General features: G+C 38.8%; 1 protein-coding gene across 1 annotated transcript; it reads left to right on the top strand.

The window, feature by feature from the left end:
* The first annotated feature begins 3,236 nt into the window (after window positions 1-3,236).
* Window positions 3,237-10,056, top strand: commd1 (copper metabolism (Murr1) domain containing 1). Its single transcript, XM_037765347.1, has 3 exons — window positions 3,237-3,445; window positions 5,273-5,563; window positions 9,685-10,056. The coding sequence occupies exons 1-3, from the start codon at window positions 3,272-3,274 to the stop codon at window positions 9,790-9,792; spliced, it is 573 nt and encodes a 190-aa protein (XP_037621275.1). The 5' UTR covers window positions 3,237-3,271; the 3' UTR covers window positions 9,793-10,056.
* The last annotated feature ends 1,493 nt before the right edge of the window (window positions 10,057-11,549 follow it).

The following is an 11,549-nucleotide window of genomic DNA, read 5'->3' as shown; positions in this document are numbered from 1 at the left end:
CTGTAACAATTATGAAACTACAGTTTTTGACTATAATCATTTTGACAACAAGGGATTAACCTTTAACTGCAGTCTCATAAGGCCAAACGTTCAGTAGATGTGCATCCACAATGAATGTCAACACAGAGAGCATACAAAAAGTGAATACAAAGTAAAGAATTAAGAATTAATATCAGACACTCACAGTGTGGCTCTCCTTTGCCGGTCAGTCACTGATTCAAGCGGGGAGGAGATCATTCAGTTGAACCCCAGGACTCACAACGACACCAATTCCTCCCATCAAAAGGCTGAAACAAGGCAAACTGTCCAGAGCAAGATCTTCATCTACATTAAAGACAAATAACAACAAGTGAGATCATTTGTTTCTTGCAAATCCAGGAATACTGGCATCTTTTAAGGTTGTCATGTAACAAGAAAATTACCTTTAAAAAATCCTTTATTTCTTAGGTAGAGCACCTCAGTAAGTAAGTACAGTAATCACATAGAAGTAAGTTTCTCTGCCAAAAAATGAGTTGAAATATACCTCCACACGGTGAACTAAAACAAACAAGAACATTGCACAGTTGTACCCCATTACAGTTATTTAATTTTAAATTGTATTATTGTCTCAAGCATGCAACATATGGCCTCTTTAAATGGAGATAATATTATGTCTGCTAAATGTAGTCTATAACAGGATCTGGAGACATTTTTTGTTTTAGAGTCCAGGCAAGTGCAGAAAAGAAGTCATAGCTGATAATAATCACAACAATCTAATGTTTATTCATACAATCACATAACATTCAAATGTGTTTATTTACAATGACTTCTTTGTGTTAATCATTTCATTCTTAAACACTTCATTAGTTAGCTAGTTTTAGGAAATGTTTTTCTCTGCCATAGTGATAAGTAAAGTAGTTTTAACCTCAGCTTTTGAGGAGGACATACCAATAGTGTTTAAGTGATTATGTAACTTTGACCCAAACAACACAGGTTTAAATCCGCCTTAAACCACTGCTAAGTTAATTTACTGCTTGATTCTGCTTACTGCAAATGGCAAAAAAAAAAAAAAAATTAGGTAGTAGTACTAATACCACAATGTAAAAACACTCCACTACAAGTAAAAGCCCTGCATTCAAAATCTTACTTAGCTAAGTAAAAGTTAGCAAGTATTATCAGTAAACCGTTAAAGGTCCCATATTATAAAAAAAGTGAGATTTTCAATTTGTTTTATTATAAAGCAGGCTTAAGTCCTATATAAATACTGTGAAAGTATTGAAACACTCAATCCACAGGGAAATACACACAGCCCGTATTCAGAAACTCTGCATTTGAAACAAGCAGTAAGGATTTCTGCCCATGCGTGATGTCACAAATATACAATATTTAGACCCTTGACACAATTTTAAACGTAAACATTCTAAATGTGTCCCAGTTTATTCCTGGTTGCAGTGTATGTGAATGTCATCAGCTGACAGGAAGTACACATGGACCCAAGCTATTGCCTAGTAACGCAATTCTGTTGCAATTCTGTCAAAATGCGTTAAAACGGAGCGTTTCAGAAAGAGAAGGTAAATACAGGCATATTCAGGCTGACAGCATGAGGAAAATAAAGTTTTTTTTTAACTTTACAGCATGTAAACATGTTCTAGTAGAAACACAAAATACAAGTATGAACCTGAAAATGAGCATCATATGGGACCTTTAAGTAAACTGGACAGGAAGGGAATGAAAAACTGTAATCTGACAAGTAACATTAACTGTCAGATAAATGTAGTATAATAATATATATGTTATATAAATATGAAGTTGCATGAATACTCAAGTAAAGTAAAGTACCTTGAAGTTGTACTTAATGTACTTACCGTTAGTTACATTCGGTTACATTCCACCACTGAGATAAACGGCCGTTCCTCTGAGGCCAACAGATGCAGGTGCCTCTCCGTTAGCTGACGTCATCTAATGCTAGCTAAAGTTAATCACTAAGCTATCTTAATTGTCACAATAAGCCACCGTTTGTCTCAAAAAACAAATACAAAACAAACTCAAAATCCCCGCTGGTCGCTTGATAACATGTCCATGTTAACGAAAAACACGTTTATAAAGCTGGAACAAAAATAAGCCGTCTGCTACACAGTGAAGAGGATTTTTATTTTAACCAACTCCAAAGTTTGCGTGGTTGCGTCACATAACGTGCGTACGACCACGGATGTGCGTCATTCTAAACAAAGATGGCGGCCGGAAGTATTCAGCTGTCTTCCTGTCCGTCGTCTTTTTGCTCGTTTTGTTCAGTGAAAGCAAATAAATATATAAAATAACAGTGAAATATGAGATACAAATAGAGAGACTTGCTATGCCATATAATATAAATAAATTAACATGTGGATGTAAGGTACATTTTTGGTGGAAATGTATTAAATATTAAATATGGGTAAAAACTTTTTGTTTTTTAATCCAGCTGGTTGAAAAAGCTAATTGAATAAGGAAATATCTACAAAACAGAGGTGAGTGTTGTCAAATGACCAGTGACGTTTTTTCTTTTTTCAAAGTTTACTTTGAAAAAAAAACAAAAAAACCTAACGTAACTAATTTTATCCGACATGAGCCTCACTGATAACTGCTTGCTCTCTTAAAGCAGTAGCAGAGCTATTAAGTTACTGCTAATAACCCAATTTTCCTACTTCTGCTTCACAGTAAAATAATTTACCTGGAGAACCATAGGGTGGGTTCAGATTTTTTCAAGTTTTAAATTAATTGAATGTTTTATTAATAATAAAGGCAGTCTGGTTATAAGAAGTATTCAAGCTTTTATAGAGCAATCTAGATTTTGCTCAGCTAGATTTTTTTTCCTAATCGGATCTGGGCCGGATGAGCTGCTTTGCGAGCGGATACGGGCAGTGTCCAGGCCAGATCTGGTCCGGATCCATGATCCGTATCTGTTACGGAACCGTCCCGCCGTGCAAGTGGACTCCTTTCCGGACCCGTTTTGCGGATTCGTTCCGGGGCCTAACATCCCTCCGTAGCGGATCCGGTGCGGAGTTAATTTGCTATCTAGGACACTTGTTAAAATGTAATTAAAGTTTCAAATAAAACATAACCTTACCTTATTGATCCATACCTAGCTAATAACTCATCTTCGGTGATAACGGAGCAATTTTAATGGGAAAACTGTGAATAATGAACGATAAACATTCCTGTAACTGTAAAACTACAAGTCCCACAATGCCGTGTTGCGAGAAGACATCACGTGATATGATCCATCCGCTTCACGTGACCACGTTGAGAAGAAACCATGGCGGATGCAGAAGCAACGAAATCTTTGAGCGGACTGTTGAATGGAATAGCTCAGAAAGTGTATTATAACAACAAGGAGATCACAGAGGAGCTGCTGAAAGATGAGTTATATGCCGAGCTGTCGCAGGAGGAGTTCAAGGTTTTACATGAGAAAATGAAAGGCCTCCTAAAGGTAATAAAACACCCTCATCCTGGAAGTAACAGCAGAAATATTAGCCAATTTATAATAGATTTACTTTACAGTTTAGACATTTAGCAGAAGCTGTAGCTAAACTGTCTTATACACATTAATGCAGCAGTAATATTAATCCAGAAACATCATAGTAAAACACTGACAGGGAACATTTTACTCTACAATAAATACTTTCATAATTTAAGTATATTTTACTGATAATACTTTTACTACAATTAGGTTTTGAATGCTTGACTTTTACTTGTAGTGGAGTATTTTCACAGAGTGGTATTAGTACTTTTACCTCAGTAAAGGATCACCAGCCACTGAGTGACAAGTGAACAGTGAAATGTCTTTTTTGTCACTTATGTCAAGGTTCAGCTTTATTGTCATACAATACAGTTGTTTTCCCCTCCACAGTACACCAACAGAAAATGTATGAACAGATATTCAAATATTTAAATTAGATTAGATTCAACTAAATTTTCAGGTACTGAGACAACGAAATGCAGTTTAGCATCTAACCAGAAGTGCAAAAAGCAGTAAAGAGCAGACTAATATAAAAAATATCTAGTGGTAATATATATAATAATTAACAGTAAAGGGTAGATATGAATAATAAAGGCAGTGCAAGTACAAGTATAAAAAATAGAGCAATTAATGCTAATAGTAGACATAATATAGAGAATAAACAGCTGGAGGAATGATATGAATACGGTGTATACACTATAGATCCAATATGTAGGCTACAGTATAGACAGTGGTATAAATATGAATACTCTATAGGTCAGTGCAGCAAACAATAAAATAGGCAACAAAGTATCTAAAAGTAGCACTAAAGGAAGAAAAAAAAAAGGTAAACTAAATTATATTTACACTGAAGATATACAGTTATGTACAGTGTATATGTACAAGTACTACACATATACACACACAAAAAATCAGCGTTATATGAAAGTTATAGAGCAAAAACAATTTAGGTAGTATTGGGAAAGAGGGTAGTTTAAAGGTAATAGTAATGTGCAGAAAACAGAGTAGTTCCATGTACAATTCACAGATGCAGCGCAACAGCAAAATGCTTCCAGAAGTTGAGCTGAATCTACAGTTTTAAAAGTAGGAGCAGATTCTGCTTTGTAAAGGTTTTCAGGTAGATATATAGGTTAATAACTGTTGTATATAAAACCTGATTAGACTGTCCTAAATGTAAATGGTGATGGGTCAAACTGTGTGTCTCACCTGCTGCCAGCAGGGGGCAGCACTAACACACATTAGCTGTTAACACTGCTGTTCCAGTGCTGTTCATATTATTGGTGCACTGTGAGTTGCACTAAGGTCAACCACAGTCACTTTTATCTTCTCCTTTATTTAACCAAGTAAGAGTGTCATTTAGATTGAAATTATTATTTTTATAAGGAGAGCCAAATAACACAAACAATTATGGGCACGTGAGCATCAGAACTGGACAACGGAGCAATGGAAGAAGGTGTCCCGGTCTGATGAATCACGTTTTTCTCTTACATCATGTGCATGGCAACAAGTTCGAGGTGTTGACTTGGCCTCCAAATTCTCCAGATCTCAATATATAAATGTGTATATATATATAATATGTTTGTTTATTGTGTGGAATTTGGTCAAATGGTTGCTTTTGACATTGATCAATTCTACAATAAACATGTATTAAGACATATAGTTGGTCGCTCACTTGTGTTTATTTGTAAGAATAAATCTTGACGATGGTATCCCACATTGTTGCAGATATGAACTCCAGTTTTGTACAGCACCTTACTGTAGTTGATCCTCCTCATCCTCTTTTCCTCCATCTCTCAGTCTATCGCCACAGCAGACATGGACCATGCCCAGCTGGAGGCATTCCTCACAGCCCAGACCAAGAGGCAGGGCAGCGGTGGGCTGACTGCCGAGCAGGCCGCCGCCCTCTCTCGCTTCTGGAAGAGCCAGCGAGTCCGGGTGAGGGAGAGCCTGCTGGCTCAGAGCCGCTGGGAGCCCGGCCTCAGGGGCCTCTCCTGGAGGGTGGACCTCCAGACTGCAGCCAGCCGGGGGGATGCAGCCCACGGCGGCCCGGTTGCCCTGATGGAGCTGGAGCTGGGCAGAGCGGGACAGGTGAGACTGGCTAGCGTTGCTTCATCATTCAGTTTCCTATATTCATGCAGGGAACCAGACCAGTACAGCCCCAGTCTTCTACTGCTGCATGCTGAGGGATCAGTGCCTTGCTCAAGAGAAAATTTACATAAAACATAAATTAAACTAAACCAATCACAGAAATGTATAATATAACTACTAGAGCTGTCAATCAATTAAAATATTTATTTTGGCTTTTTGTCGAGGGAACCCAGGGCGGTGCTAACTTCCTGGTTGGCCTACTAAAATACGTCATCCCTGCAGCACTCTGTTTTCCAATCTACAAGCCACCAGCCTTCCAATTTAATTTTGGGGCTCCTGTTGACCATTTGTTGTTTCATTTATCCCGTTGTAGTAGAAAATAGCCAAATCCATACTGATGACTTTACGTGGTACAGTTCGACCAGTGCACTCAGGCCATAAACACAATAAGACCGTGGTTATTATTCCCACTATATTGTAGATGATTGATTGGGCTGAGTTCATTTGTCTGTAGAAATCAGGTAAAATTACATTTGCTATGCGATGGACGCCATGAACCCAGATGTCCCAAGTAGATTATCTATTGTTGTCTGAGAGAACGCAAATGTGTGTGTGTGTGTATATTTTGACCACCACGGAAGTCAATCCAGTGCAGGTCTGGAGGCTTTCCTGTCTGCAGAGTTCATCCTGTTTGTCACTGGGCTGGTTTCCACATCTTCTAGTTTGGATTAGGGTCTCTGCAATGCCTCTACCTGTCTCAGTAACAAGACAACTTGCAGCGATGAAACAAAAGTTATGCCTCTACCTACTGTGATGACGATGAAGCACTACCTCCTACTATGGACAGTACAGTATGTGCAATATCAGCCAGGACTTAAACAGCATAATGTAGCATTTTATCATTCTTAGGGGTAGAAATGGGGCAAATATGATTTAAAAAAACGTTATTTTTATAAAACGGTCACTGTATCCTGACAGTGGTGCATGAGGTAATCTGAAAAAAATGATGTGCCTCTGTGTCCCCTAACCTTTTAAAGGCTTTTCTTTCTGAAAGTTAAGGTGCTGTCCTGGTGAGGAGTTGACATTGTGTGTGATGTTGATGACAGTTTATGCTTCAGGAGTCCATCATGTCCCTGTTCTCTATGAATGTGGCCCAGTCTGCAGGTCCCACAGCTCAGAGAAAGCAGGTCAGCAGACTGGAGCAGCATGCTATATCACTCTGCTGTACTGTACTGTACTACTGTTGGATACACACACTGTTATTGGTCCATTCAGTTCAAATTTAATAATAGCCAACAGAGGCCTGAAGTAGGTTGAGGATGTAACACTTACCATCAAGGTGTCCTTAAACCCTTAAATCCCACTGGAGCTGGACAAGACGATGCCCTTCATCAGTGTGGAGGAACTTCAGACTGGAAATGAGGCCAAAATGTTTCCATTTACTTCTCCATTAACTTCAATATTATATGTTCTGTTGTAATGAGTAGTTGTTTAATCAGTTAGTGGATCAACAGAAAATTAGTTTCAAACAATTTTGCTAAAGTTTTAATAAACTTTAATTAATTTAAATTTATATTGCCAAACTCTCTCTGGTTCCAGCTTCTCAAAATATGAAGATTTGCTATTTTTCTCTCTTCACAGGGTAATTTTGATATTTTTCAACCCTATTATTCTTGTATTTGTGTCCAACTGTCTATTAGGTGCAACAATTTCTGAAATTGGTCCAGTATTGAGGGAGAGCGCTGTAGACGGCTATTGCTCACAGGCTGTAATGTAATCCTATAGGGGCAAGCTGGCACCGTTCACTAAAAGTGCTTGTTTTTGCCATGAAAGGCTGTGATTGTTATTATAAGTGTCTGACATTATGGAAAGAGTCTCGCTCAAGGAGACGTCTCGTTCTGAAATCTGGCTAGGTGACGTGTTGCCGGAAGACAACGGTAGAATAATGGACTACATCCATGGTTGAAACGCGAGTGCCAGCCGGGCAGAGTTTGTTGACTTGGAGTACAGAAAGTGCAGCTTAGTGTTATCTAAAAGATTTCCAATGCCATGACTGAATATGTCAATGATTTCCACAATGTGGATGAGGTCTTTGAATTATTTATTTGAGCCAGAGTATACAGATATTCAGATTTCACAACGAGTCTTCTCCTGGAGCTGGACTTGGACACAATAACAAACAGACCGGATCAAGCGAAAGGTTAGGAAAAGGTTTCATTTCTCTGTAGTGTCCTTTCCATAATTGTGTCAGACACTTATAATAACAATCTAAGCCTGTGGCAAAAACAAGCACTTTTGTGAATGAATGTAACGTTACATTGACGCTGCTCGTTTCGCGGCTGCTGGTTACAGCGCTCTCCCTCAGTACTGGACCAGTTTCAGATATTGTTGTCCTCATTAGTCACAAAATCTACCACAACAATGTGGAATATAGGGTTGAATTTGAAAAATATCTAAGTTACTCTGTTATACTTCAGTACAGCACAGTTATAGCTACAGTGGATCCCTTCAGGTTTTTGGTACTGTTGGTTGGACAAAACAAGCCCTTTGAGGATGATACTTTGGCTATGATGAGCATTACTGTTTCACTATTCTTTCCCTATTTTCTGACAATTGTAAACTGAACAATCGAGAAAATAATCAGGAGATTAATTGATAATGGAAATGATCATTAGTTGCAGCCCTGATTATGTTAAAAGTAGGGCTGTCAATTGATTAAATTGATTCATCGCATGATTGTCCATAGTTAGAGCTGAAGCAGGCGAGATTAGAGCAAATATGATTAAAAAAAGTTATTTTTATAAAACGAACGGTCGCTATATCCTGACAGTAGTACATGTGCCTCTGTGTCCTCCGGTGCTCCTAACGGCATCTGCAAGATTTCACAGACCGGAGGAAAGCAACCAGTCAGAGCTGATCTGAGGTCTGCTGTTGAAACAAATTATTATCGCGTTTACTTTGACAGCCGTAGTTAAAGGTATGTACTATTATCAATATGTACATTAAAAAAACAAGTCATGAGTATTTGCCACTGTACATATTAATAAAATTTGCAATAACAATTTTCCCCAAATGTTTGTTATATTAGTGCCCAATCACAACTTTAATGTCTTTGTGCTAAGAGACATGGCTCTAACCGAGCAATAGACGATGCAGAGAGACAATAGCTGTATCCATGGAAACCAGAAGAGGGATCATCACGGTGTGACGTCCATTCTTGAGAACAATTGGAGGACACAATGATGGGGGCAGATGGGATACCGTCATATTATAGCTTCATTTTTAATTAGCATGTTATGAACACAGTGCAGGTCAGTGCAGAAGAGTTCATGTTGCTGTTTCTAACTAGTGAAGGAGTTTTTTAAGTCTGCATGGCCTCCTCCAAACACTCCCTTTGCAGCTACAAAGAGCGTCTTTTTTTCCTGTGATTTCTAAGTGGATATGGACGTTCCTGTTCTGTGCATTCAGATTTGAGAAGAAACTGCAAGTGATTATCATAAAGTGGGCATGTCTGTAAAGGGGAGACTCGTGAGTACCTATAGAATCCATTTTCATTCACATATGTTGAAGTCAGAGGTCAAGGGACCCCTTTGAAAATGACCATGCCAGTTTTTCCAAATTTGCAAATTTGGAGCATTATTTAACCTCCTTCCCGACAGGCTACCATGATATGGTTGGTACCAATGGAAACCTTAGTAGTAGTCTAGTTTCATATGATATCTGTATTCACTCTAGCTCTAAAACGGAACCTGCTACAGCTTCTGAAAGACAGTAAGGTCGGTCGGCGTCACCCGCGATCCAGCAGGTCTCAGAGGGTTAAAGTGATTCTCTACCCAAAATCTACAATCAGACTCTTAAATTTGGTAGTTTGCTTTTTCAAAGAGAAAACTGCTGTGTATTAGGAGACTTTAATATGATGTAGAGAGCCATTTAGTCAGAGTAGTACCACAGAGCTGCAAAAAGAACAACATTGAAAAGCAATTTTTTTAGTGTGCAATGTTTCACTGTGTTGGACCAACCGACCGTCTAATAGTTTATTTAAATGCTCTGAATGTCTGCACTATAAATCGGAGTATTAATAATGTGTTGTAATATAATGTTTTCTCCTTCTTCTCTTTCAGGACTCCGAGTTTGTGTGTCTGGAGTTTGATGAAACCATAGTCAACCAGGTGCTGAAGAAGATGTCTGATATCCAGGAGGGCATCGACAGAATCGCTCACCGTACCTGAAACTGTGTGTGAGAGTTTTTCCTCAGAAACAGTGAGACTGTGTGATTCTGACTGAGAGACAATGTCTGACCAACTCCAGCCATCTCCTCCTGCAAATGGCTGTTTCCTCTTTTGTTCTCTCTCCAACATGGCTTTTGCACCTGCCTACAGACTCCGAGAGGACATACTGTATAAGATATGAGTTCATCATTTCAATATACAACTTGGCATTTAGACATGTTCACATATTAAAGGGACACTTTGGATTTTTTGAAGTGGCCCCAATCGGTTAGTTTGTTTGTGTTGTTGTGTGACTTTGGTGCCTTAAAGGTATAGTTCAGATTCACCAAAGTCACACAATAACACAAACAAACTAACCGATCAAAGCATAGGTAGACCAGCAACTCCGGTGTTCTGAGAGGTAAAATTACTGTTTTTGTCAATGGAGTTTGAAGAGAACATAGATAACCCATGTCAGAAAGAGCTGTCTGACAGCATGGTAAAGCGGTGAAGATATTCTAAATATAGCGTACACTTAAACTGATATGGATTTTTTAAGGTGTCTTAGGCCCTGTCTACACGTATACAGATATTTTTAAAAACGGATATGTTCCCCTCCGTTAAAAAAAGAAAAAATCTGTCCACACAACCTTCGTTTTACAAAATATTTGTTTATTCTAATGAAGTAATATTCCTGATTGAACTGCATGACTCTCATCAACTGTCTCTTTACATGCATAAATGAGGAAAGGGAGGTTATCCAGGTTTATGTCCAAAGCCCTTCTGACTGCTCCAAAACCCGCCTTCAATCGCCCAAATGCACATTCAATCACCATTCGGCCTCCACAAGTTTAATGTGTTCCTGCTTTGGCCTACTGTGACTGGAACATTTTTCAAATGTTAAGTAGTAATTAGTCTGAGCAGTGCTGAAAAAACGTTAAAAAGCCGGTAGTCTGCCATCTTTGTTAATGTTTCTGGGGCATGCTCATTACACAAAGCCACACAATGTTGCAATGGAACAAACAATTGACTTTCGCTTCTTAGCAATACATGTTCTTTGACAGGGATGTTTGAGCCGGTGGCTAGCAGCTAATGGTGCTAACAGTACGAACAACTCTAACCACGGCAACAGTGCTGTCATAGCTGACAGTTTTAATCTAGGGTGAATTCTATTTCAATGGCGTTATGCTTACGTGACAACGCAGTCCCGCCACTATGGTTCGGGGGACGGTGTAAGTATCACTTTAAGGGTATTGCTATTGGTACTGGCCTTATAATTTTCTAAACGACACCTGCCCCTAAACACATACCTACCCAGGATACTGTTAAAAGTGTTTGCACAGCAAGGTAACCGAAGCATCAAAGCTCAAAGTACAGCTGATAAAGTCCAGTTTAGACTGATAAAAGTTGGCCTGTTGTTGCCATTAACTTTGTCGGGCAGCTGAAAAAAGTTTAGAGCGTCCTGTTCCTTTTAAGATGGTGGTGTCATCATCCAGTCCTGAGCTCACCTGGTGTCAGGTAGATACAGGTACACATCACCTGTAGCTCATTAATTCTTAAGAGGAACAAAAGCCTGCAGGACATCAGCAACAGAGGGTAACACCATGAATCAATTCATTAATTCAGTTTTAGAGTTTTCATCTAATTAAACTCTCCTTACAGATCCAGTGGGATACATTACTTCCTTTAAATCAATACTGGGGGCTTCATGACTCCAGAGATGGATGACCGTGACTAGATTATCTAACATGCAATAAAATGCTGAAATCAGCTTGATA

Source organism: Sebastes umbrosus, chromosome 3, assembly GCF_015220745.1.
Source record: "Sebastes umbrosus isolate fSebUmb1 chromosome 3, fSebUmb1.pri, whole genome shotgun sequence".
Taxonomy (NCBI): Eukaryota; Metazoa; Chordata; class Actinopteri; order Perciformes; family Sebastidae; genus Sebastes; species Sebastes umbrosus.
The sequence above is the reverse complement of the archived record's forward strand: the minus strand, read 5'-3'. Positions and strand labels throughout refer to the sequence as shown.

Excerpts from the sequence above, each read along its gene's own strand:
- commd1 (XM_037765347.1), top strand. The coding sequence starts at position 3,272 with ATGGCGGATGCAGAAGCAACGAAATCTTTGAGCGGACTGTTGAATGGA. Across the intron at positions 3,446-5,272 it reads AAATGAAAGGCCTCCTAAAG|TCTATCGCCACAGCAGACAT; the intron begins GTAATAAAACAC and ends TCCATCTCTCAG. Across the intron at positions 5,564-9,684 it reads AGCTGGGCAGAGCGGGACAG|GACTCCGAGTTTGTGTGTCT; the intron begins GTGAGACTGGCT and ends CTTCTCTTTCAG.